Raw genomic sequence first — 25,186 nt, 5'->3', positions numbered from 1 at the left:
CCCACCCAGCTGCCCTGAAGGCTGAGGATGCAGTAGCTCTGCACACCCATTCTCTGCTTTCAGAGTGGATTTTAATCCCTGGCATATGCCGGGCTTGCCAGGAAGTAGTCTGCACACATGATCTCATGTACTCGTGTCGGCAAACCTAGGATGTGTAGGACTCATTGTTTCCTTTTCCTCATGTAGGAAGCTGAGGCCCAGTGAAGCCCAGTAGCTCCAGTATTTCCTTTGACTGTGTATGTTCCTCTAACTTTGTCTGGGCTTCTCTGAAGGTGTATTGTTCTTGCTTAATGGTTGTCCTAGTGTTTTTATAGCCTTCAAATTAACAAATTCTCTTTTTCCTTCTTAAGTGTCTTCTCAGGATCATTTCTTAATAAAAATGTTGTATTTTGTTGCTCAGTAGTTAGCTTAAGACAGGAGGAGTCCCTTCGGGATGGTTGTCAGGAAGCAGTGACTAGAATGAGATCAGACTATAGGTGCTTGTCTTTCAATTGGAAGAGATATTCATCACATTTTTTCCAAACTTCTCAAAATCAGTACTTATCTTCTGTGACTATCTAAGGGCTGTTTTAGAGAAGATTAGAAAATCTCCATAAAAATGAAATTAGGATGGTCAAGTCTGTTCTTCTGAAATGCGCCCACATGAGGGAAATACAGTGCACCTTGGTGAGGTTCATGAGAATCCAGTCACCGGCCTGTGGCTCATTTAAGTCTGTCCATCCTGAGGTGACTGGGATTGGTCGAACCCCAACAGCCTCCTCTGTGTAACCCTGTCACAGCTCTGACCTCCCGGCTGATGTGTTCTCACGCAGGCCCGACACGAGAAGATCGCATCTCAGCACCAGGCTGTCCTCGTGGCCACGCAGGCTGCGCAAGCCTTGCTCGATACACAGGGCCACCATCTGTCTCCTGAGGAGAAAGAGAAACTGCAGAAGAACATGAAGGAACTGAAAGCACACTATGAGGCCGCGCTGGCCGAGTCGGAGAAGAAGATGAAGTTGACTCACTCTCTGCAGGAGGAACTGGAGAAGTTTGACGCCGACTACAGTGAGTTCGAGCACTGGCTGCAGCAGTCAGAGCAGGAGCTGGAAAACCTGGAGGCAGGCGCAGATGACCTTGGTGGCTTGCTGACCAAGCTAAAGCGGCAGAAGAGTTTCTCAGAGGATGTCATTTCTCACAAAGGGGACTTGAGGTACATCACAATTTCTGGAAACAGAGTGTTAGAAGCGGCCAAATCTTGCAGCAGGAGAAGTGGCAGCAGCAAGGCTGCCCAGGAAAGCATCGATACTTCGGCGACCCACAGAGAGGTCCAGGGCAAACTGGATCATGCCACTGATCGGTTCAGGTCTCTCTACTCGAAGGTAATTTTATTTTTAAGGGGAGATTAGCCTGTGACTATAGTTTCGCTCTGTCCTCTCCACTTTGGTTTTGGAATTACAAGCGAGAAAGTGAAGAACTGAAGCAGAGGACATCAGGTGGTTTCATCCTCATTCCCTCTTTCTTACTCATCTGCTTTACCTCAGCAAACGTGTTTGAAAGTTAGGAGCCTCAAGGTATCGATTTAGGTTTTTTTGCGAGTGGTTTCCAGACAGCCTTAACTCTAAAACGCCAATATCCGATCTGACCACCAGGTGGCATTTGTGTTTTGGTTCCGGACCTGAAGCCTGGCTTGCTGATTTGCTGCCTCTCAGGCTTGGAACCAAACTTTCACGTCACATCATTTGCCCTTCACACTTGTTTGTTTTGCAGGTGTGGTTGATCAGTTCGTTATTGTAATGCTTCCTAGCTAACAGACTGTTTCAGCTTCTCCTTGTGCACAAGCAGAAGGCTTTTGTTAAAAACAAAAACAAAAACAAAAAAACCCCGCAGAACTAAGAAGACATTTCCCTCTTCACAGTATAAGCTGAACAGACTAACCAAGTCGCACAAATGGTGTGAGGAGCATCATTAGTTATTGGCCTTTGCTCTATTCTGCTCTAGATTATTTGCCCTGCTTGTGCAACTTCAGTCTCGGGTGACATAGAAGTGATTTATAAAGTACTTTGAAAACTTTTCCATCAAATACATAGCTTTCCATGTGGTATATAAAACTTGGAGTGTGTCCGGTAGATTAGTTCCCTTGGTGATTGATACCCGAATTCTCCATTTGGCGATGAGACCCAGCCCCTGTAAACATGTTTTTGCACTGGTATAAATCTAGGACTATCTCTTCGTTTTTATGGTTACTTTTTGAAGATACTTCTTCACATGAAGGAAAAATATCTTAGTCCTACCATTTTCCCCTAACTTTGGTTGAACTCTGGTGTTTTCCAAATTGCCTAACTCGTAGGTCGTATGGTTTTTAACACATATACAGTAGGATTTTAATCCCCCACCCTTCATTTCTTCTGAGTTTTCATTTTTATTGTTTTTTAGTGCAATGTCCTTGGGAATAACCTTAAAGACCTGGTGGATAAATATCAACACTACGAAGAAGCTTCATGTGGACTTCTTTCTGGGCTCCAGGCCTGTGAGGTCACAGCGAGCAAACACTTATCTGAACCCATCGCTGTGGACCCTAAAAATCTGCAAAGGCAGTTAGAGGAGACCAAGGTAAGAGAAAGAGACCGAGAAGGAGAAACAGAGAGAGAAAAGTGAGCGATCCAGCCCTTTAGTTGTCTTGAAAGCATTCTGCTCCCCCACACTTTTGTTGAGCGTTTTACTTTGGAAATGGAACAGAGGATGGGAAACATACTTCTCTTTCTAATTCACAGTCCATTAATTTCTCTTTCTAATGAGGTTGTGTTTTCCACTGTTGTGAATGGGTTGGCATTGCTGTTATGGCTGGCATCCCACTGCTCCCTCCTCCCTAAAGAAAGATCTGTATTGCCCTGACCAGATAAGTATCTTTATTCTTACTTATTTTGTTCATTGTCTTTCTCCTCCATTGGAAGTAAGTTCCATGAAGGCAGGTGTTTTTCTCTTTTGTTCTTGGCTATCTCTCCCTCACCTACAAGAGTGTGTGGTCCAAAGGTGGTACTGAATTGAGGGTGTGTTCAAGAACGAACAGGTGGAAAGGAGGAAGGATGTCATTGTTCCATTCTGAGGACCAGGACTGGTGTTCCTGTTGAGGATCCCCATGATTCTTAGAGGCATAAACTGCCGTTATTGCCTGGCACAGTTCTCAGGAAGTCTGCCCACCCCTTCAGAAGTGCAGGCTTGATGTCAGACTTGCATAATTGAGGAGCTCTCAGCACACCCACAATGGCAGAGAGAGAGTCTCTCTATCTTAATTTAAAGCGCATTTTAGAATCTTAATGGGGTGGGAGATCATTTTTGAAGTACTTTGCTCCTGTTCCATATGACCAATGATTTTGAGTTTGGAAGTTTCATTTCATAAATCAGTTCTGTGTCTCCTTTAAGCGGATGGGTAGCAGTCATTGCTGCCATTGCTAGGAGCTCATCACAGTATTGCCAGTTAAACAGCTGCCTTCCAGAATTCACCTGCATCTGCGAGTTACAGAATCAGAAGCCATTCTCATGCTGTTACTAGGGAAAACAGGTGCCTTGTCAAGGGAGCTTAACATTAGGTATTGCCTGAGACTGGCCACCTATGGTTGGAAGAAAGCTAAGTTGTAGCCTTGGCTACAACTGTCTTTGGGACAGAGGGCATGCTTCTCTCCTGGGCTGCAGCATTTACCCAGTGTCACCTGAGGCTCCAGGGAGAGGTCCTGCTGTAGGTGGGCACCCCAGTGGGGGCGTGGGCTCCCGGGGGTGGCTTCCTTCCTTTGGGTGTGTGTTACCAGTCCTGGGCCTTTTTGTTTGTATTTATTCTTTCCACAAGCATAAGAATAAGTCTGTCTTAATTAAGTTTCCTGGTCCCACTTGATCATGTGTCCAAGAACAGAGTATGTGGTAGGGGCAAAGGACAAACTGTGGCGTAAAGACCAGTATTTTGGTAGAAATTGCCAATAGCTTAAAATAATTATGAAGATTGTCTACATGACATTTAGTTAAGAAGTCAGGTATTTTTAATAAGGAAAGTGTATACTCTAAAAACAACACATTTTAAGTTAAGGTCTTTATCAGGAAACTGAGTCCACCCTATATGAAAGTAATTTTTCTATAACTAGAGCTAAAAGAAAAAGAAGAAACCAAAAGGATGCTGTAGTTTTAAAGTTAAACCAATACCTGGATTAATTGTCAAACAGAGGAAAACTTTCTTGGTATGGGCCGTGGAAGAAGATTCTTCTGGTCATCAGGCAGCCAAAGGAGTGTTAAAGAGGAGAGCAATGTCTCAAGAGAATTAATTCTAACTAAGCCACAGCGTAATTTTAAAAATTAAATGTGCAGTTAAAGTTATTCTTGGCATATGTTCTTATTTTCCTCACAGATGATCTCAGTGTGTAGCAAGGATACATTTTTAGGAGGATTGGGCGCTTTCCATTTCTTTCATTTTTATTAACATTTAAAAATTATTTTTCTTCGGCAGTAATATAAACACATAAGACTACCACAGAAAATTCAGTTTTCTCTACACTTACAATGCTAGCATATTCTGTTGGATAATAAATGTAACTCGGGGGTATCCAAGTTGGTTCATTTGACACATTACTGTCCAATAGCACATTGTTATTAGCGACTGGTAGCTGTGTTGTCAGCACTCTGATACCACTGAACTGAACTGTAATAACTAAGCTCTGCTTCCAGAAAGATCCGTGGACAAAAACCATTGTGGTTCCATACCAGGCACAGAAAGACAGGATTTGGGGACCAGTTTAGAGGCCTAGGTTCGGGACTAGGCATGGAGCTAGGTGGTGTTGACTGACAGTGTCAACATTTGCACTGAGCTCAGGGATATTGTAAGCCAGGTGTCTCCTGAGTCTTGGACAAGTGCCCTTTATAAGTTTCACACTTTTCTGGTCCAGGGGAGGAGACCAAGGTCATGATCTCTCAGTAGCCCCTTGTCATAGATGCTTCTTTATGTTTTGATTTCATTGAAATCCATTAAAAAGTACATATGGTACATATTTCAGTTTGCAATTTTATTCTGAAGCTCTATTGTAAACCTCTGCCCTCGTTAAATTTTAACCTGATACATGTTAGGGATTAATAATTGTTGACTTGAATGTAATTATGGAGAGAAAAGGCATGGGATGTTTTGAAAAGAAGAGATCAAGAATAAAGTGCCTCTCTTGTGATCCATTTCTAAGTTTTAGGATGATAGGTCGGGCCGACATTGGTACTAAACATTTTGTAGAACCATGCTGACTTTCACAGGTATCTATCCTGTAGACGTTTATGTGCTAGGCCTACTGTTAGGCTTTGTGAAGACACAAAGGTGTTAAAACTCTGCCTCTCCCCTTGGAGAACTCATATTCTAAAAAAACTTTTTTTGGAGGTCTTCATAACCTTATTTCATCTCTTAAATAAGTATGCAGTGCCAGCAAACTGTGTCTGCGGCTTGGACTTCAGCCTGGTTCTAGGTAAGGTTCCTGTCATGAGGAATTGTCCTGTAACTGAACCTGTAAAAGGATTTCCTAGACAGATCCACCCTGATACAGAGTCTTTGGCCTCTTGGGACAGTTTTAGGATCTGGTACACAGATCACAAACCCCACTTCGGCCATAGCTTGCTGGGCCTTTTGACATATATGGGCTGCCCGTATGTCGTTTAAATTATTTGAATCTGAAAATCAGTTGAGGAATTATTTGCCATTGGCTCTAGGCATTTGTTTTAGTCTGAAATGAAGGCAGAAATAGAAGAGGATCTTTTGGGATCTTATGCCTGATGTTTTTACTTATTTACTTTTCATTCATTTACTTCTTTTAGAAACTTTTTCAGTGTCCCAAGCACTGTGTAGGGCAGTGAACAGGAAGTGGACTAGAATAAATTCCTTGTTCTCAAAGAAGTTAAAGAGACAAATCCAGTATTATTCACAGGGTACTTATGGGAGCCCCTGGGGTGAATTCTTGCAAACTAGGGGTAAAGAGAAAGTTAGGGGGTTTCCCAGCTGACTGTTAATAGGTGAACAAGAGCCAGGCTCAGGATGATGGGGGGATGGGTAGCGTGAGAAGGTTAACATATAGAGATGTTAAATGTTGGGTCTAGCTTGAGCAAATAGTTCTGAAACAACTGTGTTTTTGGACATTTCTGGAACAGGAGGTGGAAGAAGATGAGATTGAAGGTAGAATTAAGGGATATATGTCATTGTAGGCTCAAGTCTGTGAGCAGTGGGAAGCTACTGAAAGATTTTAAAGAGGGGAGTGGTATTGTCCAGGAATGTATTGTAGGTAGAACACACGGGGAGGGGAAGCTATGTTGGGGAAGAGATTGGAGGCAGGGGGCTTGGTAGGATGCTTTTCTCAGTTGAGTGCAGTGATCCAGAAATACAGAGCAGCAGCCTGCTTTTAAAAACACGTTGAGCAGGTAAAATTGTCAGGGCCCGGTGGTGGATTTGCATATGGAAAGGAGGGTTGAGGGAGCGTCCAGAAGGAAGCTCAGAGTTACTGCTTGGGTCATGAGCTACAACAACAGGAGGAGTGCAGGTGTAGGGGTGAGAAAATGAGTTCAGATTCAGTGTTTTGAGTTGGAGGTGACTGTTTACACCCAGATGGAAATGATCAAGAGGCAGTTGGAAACCTGGGCCCTTGGCCAGGGATGAGTTCATCTACAGTTGGGCATATGGGAATTTGAATTTGAAATCCGAGTGTGAGACTGAGAGAGGAGCTTGAGTAGCTCCAGTGAAGTGAAAGCCAGGCTGAGGGCCTGGGTGGCCAGCCCTTTTGGACACAGATATGTCAGAGGTGTTAGGAATGCGGGGCCAGACTTCTGGAAGACTCTGTGGTTCTTGCCTCTACCTCTTGTCTCTTTGTTGCAACTGCTAAGCCCCTTGTACTTAGAGAAGTGGGGGCCTCAATTCAGCAAATCCAGAGTTCCGATATCCTTTCTGAAGCAAACAGCATTGTTAACCTTTTCCATTTTCTCTCTTCCTATAACCTCTGGGGACAGAATTATTCCAGTCCCATTTCCACCTCCTTGATGACATCTGTTCTTTTTTCCTTCTCAGCACGTACGTCTAAGAACTGTCCATGATTCCGCCTGGCCTCCTCTTCTAGTGCCTGCAGCTCTGGTGGTCTTGCTGTGGGACTTGGCTCCCAGAGCTTTATGTCTGGTTCTAGCCTGTGTTCAGAGTCACTCCACTTCCATCTTCCCCAGTTTTTTTGTTTTGTTTTGTTTTTCTTTCTATGTGAGGTTCCTAAGAGCTCTTTGAAGTCATAAATTCCTAAACTCTCCTTTGCTCCTAAACTTGCTCCCACTTTTGCTTATGAATTCCATTAATTGCTTCAGCTCAAAACCACTAGATGCTTCTCTTTTCTCTTCTTTTTCCTTATTCCTGCCTCCTTAAGCAGTGATATCCCGTAGAACATTCTGTGACCATGGAAATATTCTATAATGTCTCCAACATGGTAACCACTCATTACCCTTGGCTGCTTAGGACTTGAAATATGGTTAGAACAACTGAAGAATTGAATTTTGAATTTTATTAGATTTCAATTAATTTTAAATTTTGAAAGTTCCATGTAGTTTGTGTCTACCGCATCTCAAAGCACAGCTTTAGATAACCAGTTATCAAGAGACCCTCCCCAACTTTGTAACCAGTTTTGTCTTCCCAGCCCAGAAGGGGCTCTCTCCTTTGTTCCTGCTGAAATTGCTCCAGCTGGCTTCTCTGCTTCATTTCTTACTCATGTCACATATCCCGCACAGTGCTACTAATTTTGCCCTCTCTTAACACAGCTCTGAGTGTGTCAACCCATACTCAGAATCCTTGAACGACTCTCCATTGCTGCAGGATGAAATGTAGCCTCTTTAGCGGGGCAGCCCTGTTGCTCTTTATTCAACCAGACATATTTTCTACCTGGTTGGGACCCTCCCCTGTCCTGTGATATTTCAGTCCCTATCTTTGTCCACTCTGCAGGGACATGGCCTTCCTGCTTCTACCTGCCTCCTTCCATACTTTCCTCAGGACCCAGCCCAGTGCCACCAGCATGGAGAACGGTCCTCATTTCCCTCTGCACTTAGCCCCCTCTCAGCTTCCAGTAGCACTTAACAGGTTGCTGATATAGACTGTAAGATCCCTATGGGTGAGCTTTGTATCTGTTTGGTTTTGTATTTTCACAAACGCAGCAAGATTTTTTTGAATTTGTTAGATGTTAAGTAACATTTGTTGAATAAACAGAAATAAATATGACTTTGCATAGAAGCGGAAATCCTTATTTCCTTACCTGGAGTCAGAGATAGTCCTCAAGGTGGTTTTGTTTTGTTTTTGGTGTTAGATTGGTTTTTGTTTTTGTTTTCTGGTGGTTACTGAGGGTCTCGTCCAGGACGATACCCTGAAAGGGGGATGAAGGGAGATCTCAGGTTAGGGGGAGACGGTTGCAAGATCAAGAACCAGGCCACGAGTCATGAACGTATGCTCAGTGGCTTCTTTCAAGGCTGAATTTATATTGCCCTCACTGGTTGATGACTTTGCTAACACCACTTTATAACTGGCCTTATTCTAAGGACTCTGGAGTAAGTTGATAATGATGAAAAGATTTCTATGTCTAATATTACCTTATTGTACTGGAAATAATTTTTTTATTAGAAATACATCATTTAGTACTATTGAGTATAACTGAAGCATTCGATCCTCTAGGCTCTGCAAGGACAGATATCAAGTCAGCAGGTTGCTGTAGAGAAACTGAAAAAAACAGCTGAAGTGCTTTTAGATGCTAGAGGATCTCTGCTTCCAGCCAAGAATGACATCCAGAAAACACTGGGTAAGTGTTTATTTCCCTGCTTGCTTTCTCACAGGTAGATTCTCCATGAAGGTGTTCTGAAACGGAGAACACACTCACGGGTGCGTATGGTGTTGCTTCTGCCCTTTCCCTGTGAAATAGCGCTTCCCTATCTCGGAGGAGCATGCCTTTTGGGGCAGGTATATTGGGAATGGGGGTTGTATATTTTGACAAGAGTTTGTTTAAAGTCTATTGTTATATTTAGAAAATGTAACAAAGACTCACCATAGAAACAAACACTCACCATAGAAAGCAGGACGTGAGATTTTTTTGGTGGAAGGCATTGGGCAGAGTTAGACTCTAAACCTATGACCAAAAGAGACTCACAGAGGTGTCTTTATAGAAAGCAGAAGCATGGCTGGCATTAAAAGACGTGCTTTAAAACAGTGTTTCCACCTCTCCATTTTCTGGAAGCCTTTGAGTGGTCTCACAGGGCTCTAATTACCCCAGTTTTCTCCGTTGATACTAGAAACTTGTAACTATTCATAGTGGCGATTCTGTGCCCTCACGTTAGAGTCACTATCTCTTGAGTGAAGAGCTATTGCACGATCATATTTAGTTTAGATTAAATGCACATTGGGGTATCAATAAATGTTTGCTGCCTTACTGTATTTTCTGCATTGGTTTGCTAATGTGTAGTTCAAGGTTATTACATATTTCTGTGCATGAAATAAAAAGCGTAAGTTTTATAAGATGATTGGACCTGTGTTTCACACCAAAGCATGTGTGAGTTAAGATCTGAGCAGAAATTTTAAATGAGAGAAGGATGAAACTATTTTTTTCTAAAACCAGTCTATGGAAGGAAAACTTTTTTTTTCATTCTTAAAGATGGCTTAACTTTTTTGAGCATGCATCCCTGTCAAAAAAATTTCAGCATATACCCCATGTATACATGTGTATTTATAAGATATACTATCTTATCACATTATGTGTGTTATAATTATAAAACACAAGAACATATCATTTAAAAGCACAAGATAAAGGTATGAATGGAAGTTCTAATATTTTGTTCCTACATCCCAGAGCACCATCTTGTCATCCCACATTGGCAACCACTGCTCTAAGGACTTGGGCATGGAGATTTGGAGGAAAAGGAAGACTGTCATATATATGTGCTTCTGTTATTTGAAGAGGCATTTTCCCCATTGCTAAGGGTACATAGTTTGGTTTTTATTAGCTTAAAAATCCACATGTTATACATTAAGACTTTAAAACTTCTATCTGGCATAAGTTTCTAGGACTATGTGAAAATACATTTAAGATATAAAGGAATTTCTCTAAGCTCTATCTGACCTCTAAGAAAACCAACCACTTAAAAAAATAAGTCTTAGAGTAGATTCCATTTTGTACCTTTTTCTTCTAAAATAATATTTACTTAGTAAAAGCAAGAATTCACTTCAGTGACAATATTTCGTCACTAAGAAATACAAAAATAATAACACTCAAAACGTGCCCATTCAGTACAATAGCTGACTTTGCTGGGGAAAGCACTGCTCAAGGCTAACTAGATTACCGATTTACCCTCCCACACATAGAACTGTCCACCTGAGAGGCAGCTTACCTGCTAATCCGTCACCTCCTATAATTCAGAGTATTTTCTCTGTGACTTCCAAAGAAGGGCTTATGTTTGAACTTGCTTCTTGTTTTGTCTGCTGATAGCATATTCAGTGCATCTCCCGGACACCCCCCGCCCCCCGCCCTGCTCTGCACTCTCCCGGGCTTCATCCTGTTCTCTGACAGGACCATTGACTGTCGCCTTAAATTAGCTTATCTTAACCTCTCAATTCAGTGAAAATTTGTCAAAGTGTTTTTTCATGATACAGTAAAATAATCAAAGACAAATATTGCTTCTATAGATTGTGTTCCATGGGCCAAAGAGAGCATGTAAAATGTTTTCATTCTTAGGTCTTTGCCGTCAAGAGTTTTCTAACTGAACATACAATATATCCAACTAAAGCATTCATAAATAATTAAAATGTTTTTCAAATTATTGGACAATAAGTAATAAATTGATGATTTATTCCAGAGAGAGATTAATTCATGAAAAATCACTATTCTTTGAACTTCTCATAGGTCTGCAGTATAGAATGTGGGATGTTAAAGTATAGAACTTTGTGTTTGAGTGAAAACTAGGCTAGAACAGCATTTTAACATCTTAAGTCTTCAGAATTGAAAATAAGGTTAAGCTCATCTGAGGTAGGTCAACCTATTAACCTTATTTATTTTTCCCTTTGGTCTGCTGTTAAACTTTTCACATAAATTCTATTTATATTTTAGAGTCATAATCTCAACCTTTCTTATTTTCAGTGGATTTTCCTGATCTCTTTTCTCATTGTATATATCTGTTTTCTCATATGTGCATCTGTCAGTTTCTGTGCTTTCAAGTACTTTACTTAGACTGTGAAGGTTGACAAAAGCTTAAGTGTGTGTGTGAGAGAGAGAAAGAGAGAGAGAGGGGAAGGGAGTATGTATGCTATGCACAAGGGAGAGATAATTTTTATATATAAAGGTTAATTCTTGATAAATTTTTTTATAGCGGTGTATTGTCCTTGAGAATAGCTGTGTATGAGTGTCACCTTTTTCGTTTTTCCATGTAGTTAGCTAATAGTATGGCTAATTTGAAAATGTCAGATTGCGAACCAAAGATTGGCTGTTTAGACTGTTAACATTTTTCTGGGGCACTTCAAATGTTTGTGCATCCCAAAAGTTCTTTTTAAACGCAGATGACATATATATCAACTATTTTTTTAAAAAATACTTCTTTTTTTTTTTTAATATTTCACTGAGATCTTTTTCTTATTTTGTTAAGGTTTTAGATGGTGCCCTGATTTCGCATTTTGAATTTATCATTTAAACCTCTTTTTTTTTTTTTCCAGTTTTGGTGTGGAAATTGTGTGAACCACCATAGTGTATTTTTGAAAAGGAATAGGGCAAAGAGAGCTTTGTGGTTAACACTTTCTGATCTTTTTGGGCTAGATGACATTGTTGGGAGATATGATGACCTATCCAAGTCTGTTAACGAACGAAATGAAAAACTGCAGATAACCTTGACCCGCTCACTGAGTGTGCAGGATGGCCTGGATGAAATGCTGGACTGGATGGGAAATGTGGAAAGTTCTCTGAAAGAGCAAGGTCAAGTGCCCTTGAACTCTGCTGCTCTCCAGGATGTCATCAGTAAAAACATTGTAAGTGACATTTGATAAGAAAAAAAAAAAAAACAACAACCACTTAAATAGTCCCAAGGATGGGTAAATTGAAGATAAAACTTAAGGATAAAGAAAAGAAAGGTTCCTGAATATAACTGTGAAAAGCAGTGCTTGCTCTGAGACACATGTGTGAAACAGTTTTTCTCTGAAGAAGTAGAGAGCGTGCTTTGTATACTTTCTCACAAATGTAACTCATTACAGGGGGCTTACACATACCCGAGGCCTATCTTGTTTATCACAGCTTCAGCCAGCTGCACACGAGGTTAATCAGATCAATCTTGGTGTTGTCTAGCCTTTTAAAAATTAGGACCTTGGATAATCCCTAGGCTCTGTTAAATCCCAAGGGTTGCCAAGTAGCAGCCATCTCCTGCCTTGCCTGGGCAACCTGACAGCTGTTCGCCATTCTGTCCTGAAGAGATTTGGGATGTTGTTCCTCAAGGGACAGATCAAACTTGTCAGTCAGCCCCAACACTTAACTTTCCTCAGTCACAGGTTGTTCAAGCTCATGTGGTTATGTATGGTCATTTTTTAACACTCTCTGACATTGTTTGTAAACTTCATGATGAAACATACGCAATATTTGGTTCATTTCAGATGTTGGAACAGGATATCGCAGGTCGACAGAGCAGCATAAATGCCATGAATGAAAAACTGAAGAAATTCATGGAAACCACAGATCCATCCACTGCCTCCTCACTGCAAGCCAAGATGAAGGACTTGTCAGTCCGATTTTCAGAAGCAAGTCGTAAACAGAAAGAAAAACTTGCCAAAATGGAAGAGCTAAAAACCAAAGTAGAACTCTTTGAGAACCTCTCAGAAAAGCTCCAGACATTTTTAGAAACAAAAACTCAGGCTCTCACTGAGGTTGATGTGCCAGGAAAAGATGTTACTGAATTGTCTCAGTATATGCAGGTATGTCTTCCTTAATATTCACGAGGTTGGTAAGTGTGTGAACACTTGAGACCAGCTCACACATATATTAGCAACATGAAATTTGCAGTCATCATTTTCGTTGCTGATGGATTGGTAAGGATCTGTCCTTTCCCTACTTCAAAAATCCCAAACCCCATCTTCCCCTTAAAGCCTTTGCTCATTGATTAGAAATGAACACTGTTTCTCATACATACACTTCCCACATATTAAAGATGATGTAAGTATCATATGCCAGAACCCACAAGGAGACAGACTATAAAGAATGCATTTTTAAATTAAATAAATTTACTTGCGTTCTCTTCCAGACAGCCTAACTGCCTGTGTATTTATATTTAGAGTACTGACCATAGGCAGGATCATTCTGTGAAATTCTGAGTAGAGCCATTCCAGTCCCATACGCACCTCTTGATAGAATGCCATCCAGAGATCTAACATCTTAGATTGATTAAATATCCATATGCTTTGTAGGAATCAACTGCTGAATTCTTAGAACACAAGAAAGATCTTGAAGTTTTACACAATGTTTTGAAGGAGATATCTAGCCATGGCTTGCCAGGTGATAAGGCTCTGGTTTTTGAAAAAACAAATAATTTGTCAAAGAAGTTCAAGGAAATGGAGGATACCATCAAAGAAAAGTAAGCACCACTTAAGAAACTGGATTTTAATCTACCTAAAACTTAAAGAATGAAATATTTTTATTTGCTCATATAGAAACCTGAGACAAAACTTGTGAATAAGTATAGGGCTACTGGGGCGCCTGGGTAGCTCAGTGGGTTAAGCCTCTGCCTTCGGCTCAGGTCATGATCTCAGGGTCCTGGGATTCAGTCCCGCATCGGGCTCTCTGCTCAGCGGGGAGCCTGCTTCCTCCTCTCTCTCTGCCTGTCTCTCTGCCTACTTGTGATTTCTCTCTGTCAAATAAATAAATAAAATCTTTAAAAAAAAAATATAGGGCTACTTTGTAAGTGCTTTTATATTGATATTATTTTCCTATTAAAATTGAGTGCATTTTTGTTAGAATATTTAGGATGGGAATTTGATGAGTCTAACCTTAAAATAGAAAGCATTATGTAGAAAATAGTGGTGGTCATGTATTACTGAAAATAATTTAAAATCAATGTGGTCTCTGAAGCCTTTGGCAAATACCACAGTTTTATTTGCAAAAGCAGAAGTAACCTTGAGAGATAGCTCATAGTTCATTGCTTTTGGGGCTTAATTCAGAAAGTGTTCAATTTCAATATAGTTTCTGATGGCTTTTTTCTTTTTTTGGTAAAATAGTTTATTTTTAAAGAATTGTAGGTAAGAAATAACTCCATGAACAAGCAAGATAAGAAACAAGAGAATGCATCTAAGTTGAGCTAAAAAGCTGTACAGGGATAAATCTTGTAACTAGACTTCTCTCTCTTTCTGATCTCATATTAGTGTAGACTATACCTCTGGTTTTTCTATAGACCCCACAAAGATAGAAAATAGTTATCTTTTAACTCTTCTTTATTTCTTCAGAATGCTCTCCCTAAAACCTTTGAACACTCTCTACTACTATTTCCAGAGCTACATTTTTCATCTTGTCACATAATATTTAACTCACATCACATGGAAAGTATATTCTTGGTTTTCTGAGGTGAACTCTAGGTGGTTTCTTTTTCCAGAAGGGTCCAGTTTTAAAACCACGTAGTCATCAGTAATTAGTCCAGCTGCAGTGGGCCCTTCTGTGCCAGTATTCCACACACGGAGCACATGGGCACATGCCATCCACATGCCACCCACATACCAAATGGATCTGTCCTCATAGCTGTTAATGTGCTGGGCATGTGCCCTCCCTCCATGGTGCTTAATATGCAGAAAGATCCATATGGTTCACTGTGGAGTTTTCTGAGTATCTGTCGGGGAGGCAGTCATTAACATTCTTTAGTCCCTTGGTCTCACCTCATGTTTGAAGAGTTCAGTCTGGACTCTCTGAAGCACCTGGTTTATCCATCTGCTTAAGTGACTGTAGTGTCGTGTAGAAACCACTAGGTGGCGGCATGGTTTCCTCAGATTGGTGATTTGTAAGTGTTTCCCTGCTGCTTCTGTGCCTGCTGGCATTAAGTACCATGTAAAGTGGACAGATCAAAGCTTGCTGAATCTAAATAATGTTAAAACTGTTTATATAGCCTTAGAGTTTATGTAGCATTATAAAGTGCCATTACTGTATGGGTTATGGATTTCTTAACTGCTCCTGTCTTTGTCTATAGATTGTGCCTAAGGAATAAAGTAGTTGATTTCACTTGGCACCTATGAGACATCGCCTCCTTTTATCCAGGGTTAGAGTTTGCATGGGGGAAGTTTTTCTCCCCTTAATTGTAGGGCCTGATACAGGAATAATAAATTTATTTACTAGTAATTATTCCTTTGGAGTATTTTTCTTTCTGTGGCTTAAATTCTTCAATAATTTTTGTTATCTAGAAAAGAAGCTGTATCTTCTTGTCAAGAACAGATGGATGCTTTCCAAGTTCTTGTTAAGTCACTGAAGTCATGGATAAAAGAAACAACGGAAAGAGTTCCCATTGTGCAGCCTTCTTTTGGTTCAGAGGATTTAGGAAAATCTTTAGAAGAAACTAAGGTGAATTGTTATCTACTACTAATTTCTTCTTTGTCCGTGTGAGTAATGGGAGGTAAAAAGACTATTAGTTCTTTTCTTTTATCTAGCAAGTTAGATCCCCATTTTATCTTCGGTATATTTTGGTTATATTTGGAAATCATGACATAGCTTTGATCCTTTCAAGGAAGAGCACACATTTTGAGTTAATCTGCTTTTTAAAAGATTTTAATCTGCTTTTTAAAAGAGATGTATTAGTGAGTTGCTGACTGTTCTAGTACCCAAGTTTTCTTTCCCACCAAAGCTCTACTTATTTTCAGCGAGTTTTTTAATACTGCTTCTCATAGTGTTATGTAAAGGATCCTGCTCTTCAAGTCAGTATTTAACTCTAGCTCCAATATATCCCTGGAACCAGTATTTGAAGTTAGAAGTTGTTTGAATCTTTAGTAGAGATACTGCACAAGTCTTCTGTCATCTGATGCAAGTTATAAAATTTATGACCAGTTATGGTAGTTCTCCCACTCCAACCTTGTGGAGGTGCATGCTGTTAAAAATTCATTGAAGTATTGGGGATTAAAACTCACTATTAAATAGAATTCTGAATTCCCTTTTTTTTTTTTTTTTAAATCATTTCTGGCACATTTCTTTTTGTAACTTGGCTGGTACCAAGTGCAGTTTTCAGACTGACAGTTGACAGTTAGTTTGGAACCCATGGCAGCTAGATATAGCCTGACTTGCGTTGTGGCTAGGAGCAGAATGTCGGACGGATCATACCTCACTTCTCACCACTAACAGTGTTAACAGTCACCTGGGCTGTTAGAACACCTAGGCATGGTGCCTTTTTTTCTATCCACTCCCCCACAAATCAGGACCCACAGTCATTGCTTTAAGATATGTTTAAGAAATTGAATTATAATGTATAACTTTGAAAATATTATGAAGATTGAAAAATACTGTGTTTTTATATCTCAAGAAATTACAAGAAAAGTGGAGTTTAAAAACACCAGAGATTCAGAAAGTAAACAACAGTGGGATCTCACTATGTAACCTAATCAGCGCTGTGACTACCCCTGCGAAGGCAATAGCAGCCGTGAAATCAGGTATGTGTTTTGTTTATATCCATGGCAGACCCTCTAAGAACTGGGTCCACCCATGTTACTTTTGTTTCCCTTAATCTTTAAACTAATGCGTAAAATAAGCTCAGAAATACAAAGGGAGAGTGACAAGAAAGATGGCATCTATATATGCCCTAAAAGTATGTTCCATGCATGGAATAGTATCTGTACTAATCAAATTTCAAATACCTATTATGGTTCATTTTCCTAGAAACTACAATTAAAATGTAGCCAGATTAATGTGTAAGAATAAGGAGGATTGTATTGGGGAAGAGGAAAGATCAGATTCCAATTTGTTTTCTATTTTAATTAATGGAGATAACTCAAATTCTACTTGAAATATTTGATCAATGAGTACAGTTTCCTGGGAAAGGAGAGGTGAGGGAAGGAAGTAGCTCTTTTCTGTAGAGTAGATCTCTGTATTTTGAAAAATCGCCATCTATCTTATTTTCTACAGTGTTCCCAAAGAAAATTATATAATGGGTTAGCCAGCGTATTTAAATTGTAGTCATGATTGAGCCACTCAACAGAAGTGGGGAATTAGTAATGATTCTTTAAAATTAATTTAAGATGTGGATATGTGTTTAAGTTTAAAACATTTATATTGTTAATATCAGGGGTTTCCCTCCCCACCAAGAATAGATGGAGGCAGATCGCATATCTTTATTCTGAGAGTCTCTGAGTACCCTCTGTGGTTTTTCTGCTCCGCCCAGCCCCCCAGCTGCCCCTATTGTGAGACTGGTGTTGCAGCTGGGCCTCTTGCAACCGTTTATTTCGCTCTATTAACCCCATTTCAGAGCGTACTTATATTTATATGCCGTGATGATCTCTCCTTTCTCTTCTAATCAGATTTCCTGAAATGTCAAGTGTTTTGTTTTTTAAAGAAAGGGAATTCTATTGTGTTTTTAGTTCTTCATGTCCACTTTATATTTGCAATAAGTAAGGTTTTTGTTTCTGTTTTTCCTCCTACTCTTGATAACTATCAAGCACAGTAGGAATCAGTCTTGACTCAGGATATTTTCACTTTCAACCGAAATCCCAATGTCTGTGATTTTTTTTTTTTTTAAGAGACAAAAATCAGATTAAGATTCAGATATTTAAATATTCCTGTTTAAAATTTGTCCTCCTGTGGCTAGTTTTAGGAAATGTCTTTGTGTTTTGTAGATCGGCAGCCAATGCATACTTGCCCGATAAAGTCTAATTGAGTATTTTAATATTCTGCTTATGAAAAAGGAGCCCAGGCTAGATGTTTATACAATTAAAGAGAAGTACTAATTACTACTTACTGAGTAGTTTCTATTTGCTAGGCCATCAGTTAACTGTCTTTACTACACCACAGTGGCCTCGAAAGTTAGGTATTATTATCCCCACCAGCGTGATGGGGTGGTGATTAATTTATCCAGTCACTCAACTAGTAATTAGTGGGGCTGGGATTTAAATTCAGGTGAGTCATAGACCGAAGTCTGGGCATTCCTAACCACTGTGCTCTTCTCTCTCTGTGTTGGCAGAATGTGGGTTTTAGTAATAGGGTTTGTTTGTTTTCCTTTTAACTTTTCATGTCTTTGTACCTTTTTCTGCTTCCATTAAACCCATAATAACACTGTGTAACTATACCAGACAATTTTCAAATCCTTAAGTAAGGGTTTGTCAGTCATTTATGCTTCATCCAACACACACAGTGAGCAACTTTTGAGCTTCAAGGACTTTATTATTAAAAGTAGCAGTAAAGCAATGCTATCACAAAATTGTGTAATACTTAATGATGAATGTATATAATCTAAACTTATTAAACTTTAATGTTTAAGGTGATTACGTTACCACTTTAAGAATGAATGTTACGTCCTTTAGGTTCTTTTTGCATCTTTGAATTCCCTATGGTTTACACCAGAGTGCTTAAGATACGGGGAACCCTCAAAAATTTTCATGGAACTAAATACATAATGCTAAATTTGATGCCTAAAATCTATATAAATGAGTCATATCTAGCCATTTTATATAATTATATTCAAATTAAGTTTTTTCACAGTCCCACATTGTATCACTGCTGTGTATAAGTGTATTAAACTGGGAAGTAAGTTAAAAAAAAAAAAGAAGAATGAATGTTATATACCAGAAAGGATGTATAAATAATGGACCTTTGTTTGATTTAGACATTGAATCAATATTTGATATTTTCAAATAGTAATAACATTTTTAAATGATTACTGTTTATGGGGTTTGACTTAATGCCATCTACTTACTATTAATGTGTAGAAATACTATAGAAATCTATGACTACTTCAGTGTTACTATTTTTACAGGTGGAGTAATATTAAATGGTGAAGGAACAGCCACAGATACTCACGATATTTTGTCAAATAAAGGTGAATAGTAACTTAAGTGCTTACGATTACAGTTAATTTTGGTTTTGCTTTGTTTTTTTTTTTTTGAGAGAAAATCTTTTTAGAGATGAACAATAGTTATATTGAAATGTCAACTTTGAATTAAAACAATATTTACTTTTTAAAGAGAAGGAGAGAAAGTGTGATTGGGGGAAGGGGTAGAGGGAGAGGGAGAGAATCTCAGGCAGAGTCTGCAACAACTGTGGAGCCTGTCTTGGGGCTTGACCCCATGACCCTGAGTGAGCTGAAATTGAGAATCAGACACTTAACCAAATGAGCCACCCAGGGGCCCCTAAAATGATATTATTTTATATCATAGTAATTTCCTCATAAGTATATTTATATCACATTCCATGTAATTTTGTTCACCTCAAGTTAGTGAAATCTGGTAGTTTGGTTTGGTATTTGGTTGTGTTTCCTTCTTTTTCGTTAAATAATCTAAGATATTTTGTCACTTGGAATAATATTCTTTGAGGTATTTTCTTGAGTTTGATTCCTAAGGACTTAATACATAGCATTTCATGGCTTTGGTTTCCCATTCCATTGAAAAATCTTTTTCATTTCACTTGTATTATGCAATGTACCTAAATCGTTAGTTATTAAATAGCATTATAAGGTAGTTCTTTTAGGGTTTTTAATCCTTTAGTTCTAAAAAATCTATGACTTTATCATAGTAGGCTTAATATGGACAAAATTGAAGGGAATATCACGTAAAGCAAACTTTTATTTCTAGAGCTTTCCTCTAAACGTCCTGAAAGTGTATGTGTCTGATTTTCTCTTATTTTATTTTATTATTTTAAGGATTGACATCCATTAAAAAGGATATGACTGACATAAGCCATGGTTATGAAGATCTTGGCCTTTTACTTAAGGACAAAATAGCTGAACTGAATACCAAACTCTCCAAATTGCAAAAGGCTCAGGAAGAATCCAGCGCCATGATGCAGTGGCTCCAGAAGATGAACAAGACTGCGGCCAAGTGGCACCAGGCACCGACACCGACAGACACCGAGGCCGTGAAGACGCAGGTGGAGCAGAATAAGGTACATCCTGCAGACACATTTCCTGAAGACCTGAAAGAGAACAGACCAGCATCCAGATCGGAGGCCTGGGCGTCAGGACCCATGTTTTGATTCCCAGCTCTGTAACCTTCAGCAAATAACTTGCCAGTTTTGCTCAATGTGCCTTTCTGTAGAAAGTGATGATCACAGTCCCGTTTTACACATACATACATTATAAAATGAGCCAAATATTGGGGCATAAGCACCTTTGCCACCTTTATTTTTTAAACAGTTTTATTTTTAAGTAATCTCTATACCCAAAGTGGGGCTTGAACCCACAACTCTGAGTTCCAGAGTCACATACTCCACCAACTGAGCCAGCCCGGCGTCCCAACTTCGCCACCTTTAAATCAGGTTAAGTCTTGGGTTTTAACCAGTCAGTTATTGGAAAATATTTATTTAGGTATATTAGGGATTTGTTCTGTCCAACATAAAATAGGATAGCTCACACTTTCCCTTTGTTTAATAGGTGGCATTTCTTTCTCCATCTGTCAGGATTGGGGAAATGATTTTACACTGTGACAACAGTGGCAAAAATGTCTATGTTTGAATTCTATAGCATGTTACCGAGGACAGTGTTGATTCACTAGTAGATTCTCAAAGCTGACAGCCTTTATCAAGACTGATTTTCTTATCAGTTACAATATTATTGATGTCATCTTCCTTTTTTCCAGAGGGATTTGTTTAAGAATAACAGGAAGTTCTTCCCAGCTCCTGGGGACTAGAGTCATTTTCTCCCTAGCTGTAGTGTTCCTCTTTCGGATTCCTTTATCAGATGGTTGAAGGCTGCTTCCGAAAAGGAGAGGAGAATAGTTAACTGCTGAATTCTGGTCCCTCACCCACTTCAGCACTCACAGTGGAAATTTTCATCTATTACAGTTGTGTTTTTGTCTTCTGATGTTGACATACTGTAACAGTTTTCTTCCCCTTGTTTAGACATTTGAGGCTGAACTGAAGCAAAATGTAAACAAGGTACAGGAATTGAAAGACAAATTGACAGAGCTCTTGGAGGAGAACCCAGACACTCCTGAGGCCCCCAAGTGGAAACAGATGCTGACGGAAATTGGTATGTCACGTCACTTATCCCAGAGTCTGTGAATGAGGAGCACAATCATTTTTAAATCATAGTCTTTATCAGAAAAAAGTGTATCCACCAGCCTCAGTTAATTTTGAATTTGCTTTAATGTTTCATGTTTACAATGTTGCAAATTTAAAAATGTCATTTCAAATTATAGTATGCTGGGACTGGGCATATCCTGTATTTATCTTGCTAAACACCGTAACAAAATTTATTTTTATGAGGAGTGTAGATACTAGTGAATAAAATGCTGTGCATCAAGTACCATGTTTTTGTCATTTTTTTTACTTGATTTTTGGTGTTTCTATTTTTTATGCTTTATTATATTTTATTATATATATATATTATATTTATTATATTTATATATATATAAATATTATATAAATTTAAATATTCCTTTAAGTGTATTTTTTTTTTTTGGTCTGGAAAAGGTAAGCTCCCTTCTCCTCCCTGGAGTTCCTTCAGGGGACTCATTTGGCCCCTGCTTTATGTTCTTCTCTTCCCCAGTCAGGGAAAGGGTTAAAAAGTAGCTCCCCGCAGAAGTCTGCTAGTTTCCATTCTTCATCTAGAGTTATCCTTTCATCTCCATCGTGTCCCTGTGGAAACTGTTTCTCATAAACACAGAATTCTCTTCCCAAGTCCTTTTAGTTTATCACCCCTTCCCATTATTATGATAAGGGAAATGCATGTAAGACAATGGTACTAATTTTCCCTACTTCATAATATTGTTTGGAAAATCCAACGAGTTAATGTGTGTACAGCTCAGACAGACTGTACCTGGCACATAGTAGGTGCTGCGTGTTCACTATGATTATAATGGTTATATTACGATCAGTTGTTCCATTATGTTGAGCTAAATATTGTCCTTCCATTAGAGTCAGATATGCTATGATAAATTGAAAAATCAGTAAGTATGTTTTAGTTTGAAAAATGTTATCCTAAGGAAACTTAACTTAGTTAATCCAACCGTAGACTCCTGTTGCATTGTAATTTATTTGTCCCTAATTCAGTGGCTCTCACCTGGGATAATCAGAATTACTTGGGGGATGGTATTATCAAGGCATTTTAGAATAGGAGTTGAGAGTGAAGAGTATTTCAAAAAAGCTTCCTGATAAGATTTTGGTATTTCTTCCTCTCAGTTCACTTTTTGAATTGCATTATTTTTGTTGTTAGATTGTGTCTGACTAGAACATACCATATAGAATGATGTCATTAGGTACGTTTTAACAGATTGGTTGTATTAAGAGTGGCCATTTATTGTATTGTGCTACATGAAAAAAATCTGTCTGATCAACTAATCACACTCATCAGTGACTATTTATTGAGTGACTAATATGTTCAAATGCTGGTCAGTAACTCTTGGCTTCAGGGGACAAACTGTTTTAAGGGTGGGAACAGCAGGAAAGGATTCCTAGCAGAGGCATAAGGTCTAGTGGAATTGTGACAGAAAGATTGAGCTGGGATACATAGAGAGGGAGTAGAGTGTGTTAGGTAAGGGCTGGTGTAAGCAGAAGCCTGTTTGGATGGTAATTGTAGGATCAATAGGACTCAGAGTTTTCATCTCAGGTTCCAGACCCTCTAATATTACTAGACTAGGGTCAGTTTTGTGGGAGGTCTTGAATGTGAGCAGAAGTCTTCATATTTTATCATCTAGGTGGTGACAACTTAGTTATTAAAGGATATCACAGAAGCGACATATTTATGTTTTAAGGAAGTTATTTTAGAACCAGATGGGTTGCAGCTGAGAACCACTAATTAATTACAAGGAAACCAGTGAGAAGTCTAGTAGTCTAGGATGATAGTTCTCAAAGGTGTGCTCTGGGGAGCAACAGCATCAGTATTGCCTGGGAACTTTCTAGAAATGCCAAAATTTCAGGCCCCTCTTCAGCCCTATTGAGTCAGAAATTTGGGAGATGGGGCCCTGCAACCTGTGTTAATTCCTCCTAGTGATTCTAGTGCAGCTGAAGTTTGAGAACCACTAGTCCAGGCAAAACATGAGGAGGACCAAAATGGAGTTAGGGCACTAGGAATGTAAGGGATAGGTTTAAGGCTTTATGATCAAGAAGACAGGAGTTAAGAGAGTCATGAAAGAACATTCTGAAGTATTGAACTTCAGTGATATGGAAGAGAGAATAACCTTTCAAAGAACTCTGAAAATCAGAAGAATCTACCAGTTTTGATAAGAAGAAAAAGTTGTTTTTAGTGTTTAAAGGGTTGATGTGATTTCCTAGTGTTGTGACTTCCAAGCAAGCAGCTAGTTGTCATTGCGATTTGAATAAAAGAGAATTGGCATAGATCTACAAATGTGGGAGTCATTTGCCCGGCACTGATCATTGAAGATTGGCTATTCAAAGAAAGGGTTAATGTTCCTTGTTCTAGTGGGTCAGTTACAGTTGAACAGAGAGACTCTATAGGACTTCTAGAAGAAATAAGGGATTGCTGGATCCTGTTTGCCTTAAGGAATATTACATATTCTACATATTCTTCTAAGGTCAGATTCAAATTTTTCTTATACTTCAGTTGACACACAGCTCCAGGACCATAAAATCTGTATCATTAAATGCAATTAACTCTTAGATTAGGCTTTAGTCAACTGTGTAACTCTACTGTGTAAGTAGAGTTACAAAGACCGAATGATAGCCATTATGTATCATTTTGAGTCATATCCTGCGGTATTCACATAGACAGTGATGTTAGATGTAGAAATACCAAACACCAGTTTCATCTTTTATCTTTTTCTTTTAGATTCTAAGTGGCAAGAACTCAATCAGTTAACAGTTGATAGACAACAAAAACTGGAAGAATCCTCTAATAATCTAACCCAGTTCCAGACTGTAGAAGCTCAGTTAAAACAGTGGCTTGTGGAAAAAGAACTGATGGTCAGTGTTCTTGGGCCCTTGTCAATTGACCCAAATATGCTGAACACACAGAGGCAGCAGGTGCAGGTGAGTGGTGTTCTGTGACTTAACAAGACAAATGTTTTCATTTCATTACATTCATTTCATTACATTAGCTTTGGAAGTGTATTTGTGATGCTTCAGATGCCCATAAGATACCGTTCTGAGGTTAGAGGGAAACCCCCAGAGTACCACAGCCAGGAGACATCCCAGAACAGTCTCCTGAGCCCATGAGTGGGTCAAGTCTCTTGAGCATTTCAGTCATCTTGTGGTTTGTGCAGACCCTGTTAAAAAGGGCCTTCTTTGAAATATTAATGTGATTGTGTAACTAATAACATTTTTATGAGAAGCTGGTATGTGCTTTTTATTGTTTAGAAATTACTCCTTTGAGGTTTTATTCATTTTGATTGTGGTAGAAGATAATGAAACTTGTAAAACTCATGCAGTGTGCCCCTGAGGAGGTGGAGAGACAGAATAAAAAGGAGAGAAAGAAGAAGAAAAACAAAGAGGGAACCTTGAACCACACATGGGTTAGACTGGTCTAATTATAAAGTGGATGAACCCACGAGGAGAAAAAAAAAATCCCTGAGATATGAGTCAGAGGTACAAGCAAAAGCTCCATCGTGGTGCTAGTCGGATTTCCCTGCATCTACTATGGTCTCAGAGCCGTGTGGCCAGTCTTGTATATTGAAAATACGAAGCAATCTTGGTCATTGAGAGTCAACATGTCCTAGCTCATATATGTTCTTAATCTGAAGAGAATGGAAGCAAAGTATCTGGGGAAAAATTATTGCCCCTAGTCTTGGTAGTCTCCCTGAGAGAGATGAAATGTACTAACAAATGGAAATTTCTGGATCACTCATTGTATAATGAGAGTCAGAGCTGAGCCTACATTCTGAGCAACGTGATTTATTGGCTAAAATTTTTATAATAGAGACCATTCCTCTTTGGATTAATTTAACATATTGCCCTGCCCTTGAAATAAAAACTAGGACAACAGGAACTAAAAAACAAAAGCAAACACTAGATAGATAAATACCATTTCTGTCTGTCTAAAAATGTAAAGTTCCGTTTTCCATAATCAATCATCCAATAACTTGGGTGTTTATTTGCCCTCTTTA

General features: G+C 39.0%; 1 protein-coding gene across 31 annotated transcripts in view; it reads left to right on the top strand.

Moving 5' to 3' along the window:
* Positions 1-25,186, top strand: part of DST (dystonin) — a 471,262-nt gene that overhangs the window by 348,693 nt on the left and 97,383 nt on the right. For all 31 annotated transcript variants that reach the window (XM_013045864.2, XM_045071198.1, XM_045071195.1 and 28 more), the window contains 12 exons: positions 813-1,361; positions 2,416-2,592; positions 8,678-8,801; positions 11,796-12,004; positions 12,620-12,937; positions 13,427-13,593; positions 15,401-15,557; positions 16,507-16,633; positions 18,949-19,011; positions 19,831-20,072; positions 21,027-21,156; positions 23,914-24,113. In XM_013045864.2, coding sequence (XP_012901318.1) covers positions 813-1,361; positions 2,416-2,592; positions 8,678-8,801; positions 11,796-12,004; positions 12,620-12,937; positions 13,427-13,593; positions 15,401-15,557; positions 16,507-16,633; positions 18,949-19,011; positions 19,831-20,072; positions 21,027-21,156; positions 23,914-24,113 — 2,463 coding nt within the window. The remainder of the gene's footprint in view (positions 1-812; positions 1,362-2,415; positions 2,593-8,677; positions 8,802-11,795; positions 12,005-12,619; positions 12,938-13,426; positions 13,594-15,400; positions 15,558-16,506; positions 16,634-18,948; positions 19,012-19,830; positions 20,073-21,026; positions 21,157-23,913; positions 24,114-25,186) is intronic.

This window comes from Mustela putorius, unplaced genomic scaffold (genome assembly GCF_011764305.1).
Source record: "Mustela putorius furo isolate JIRA1106 unplaced genomic scaffold, ASM1176430v1.1 tig00003983_pilon_pilon_pilon, whole genome shotgun sequence".
NCBI lineage: Eukaryota > Metazoa > Chordata > Mammalia > Carnivora > Mustelidae > Mustela > Mustela putorius.
This window is presented reverse-complemented; position numbering and strand designations above follow the sequence as displayed.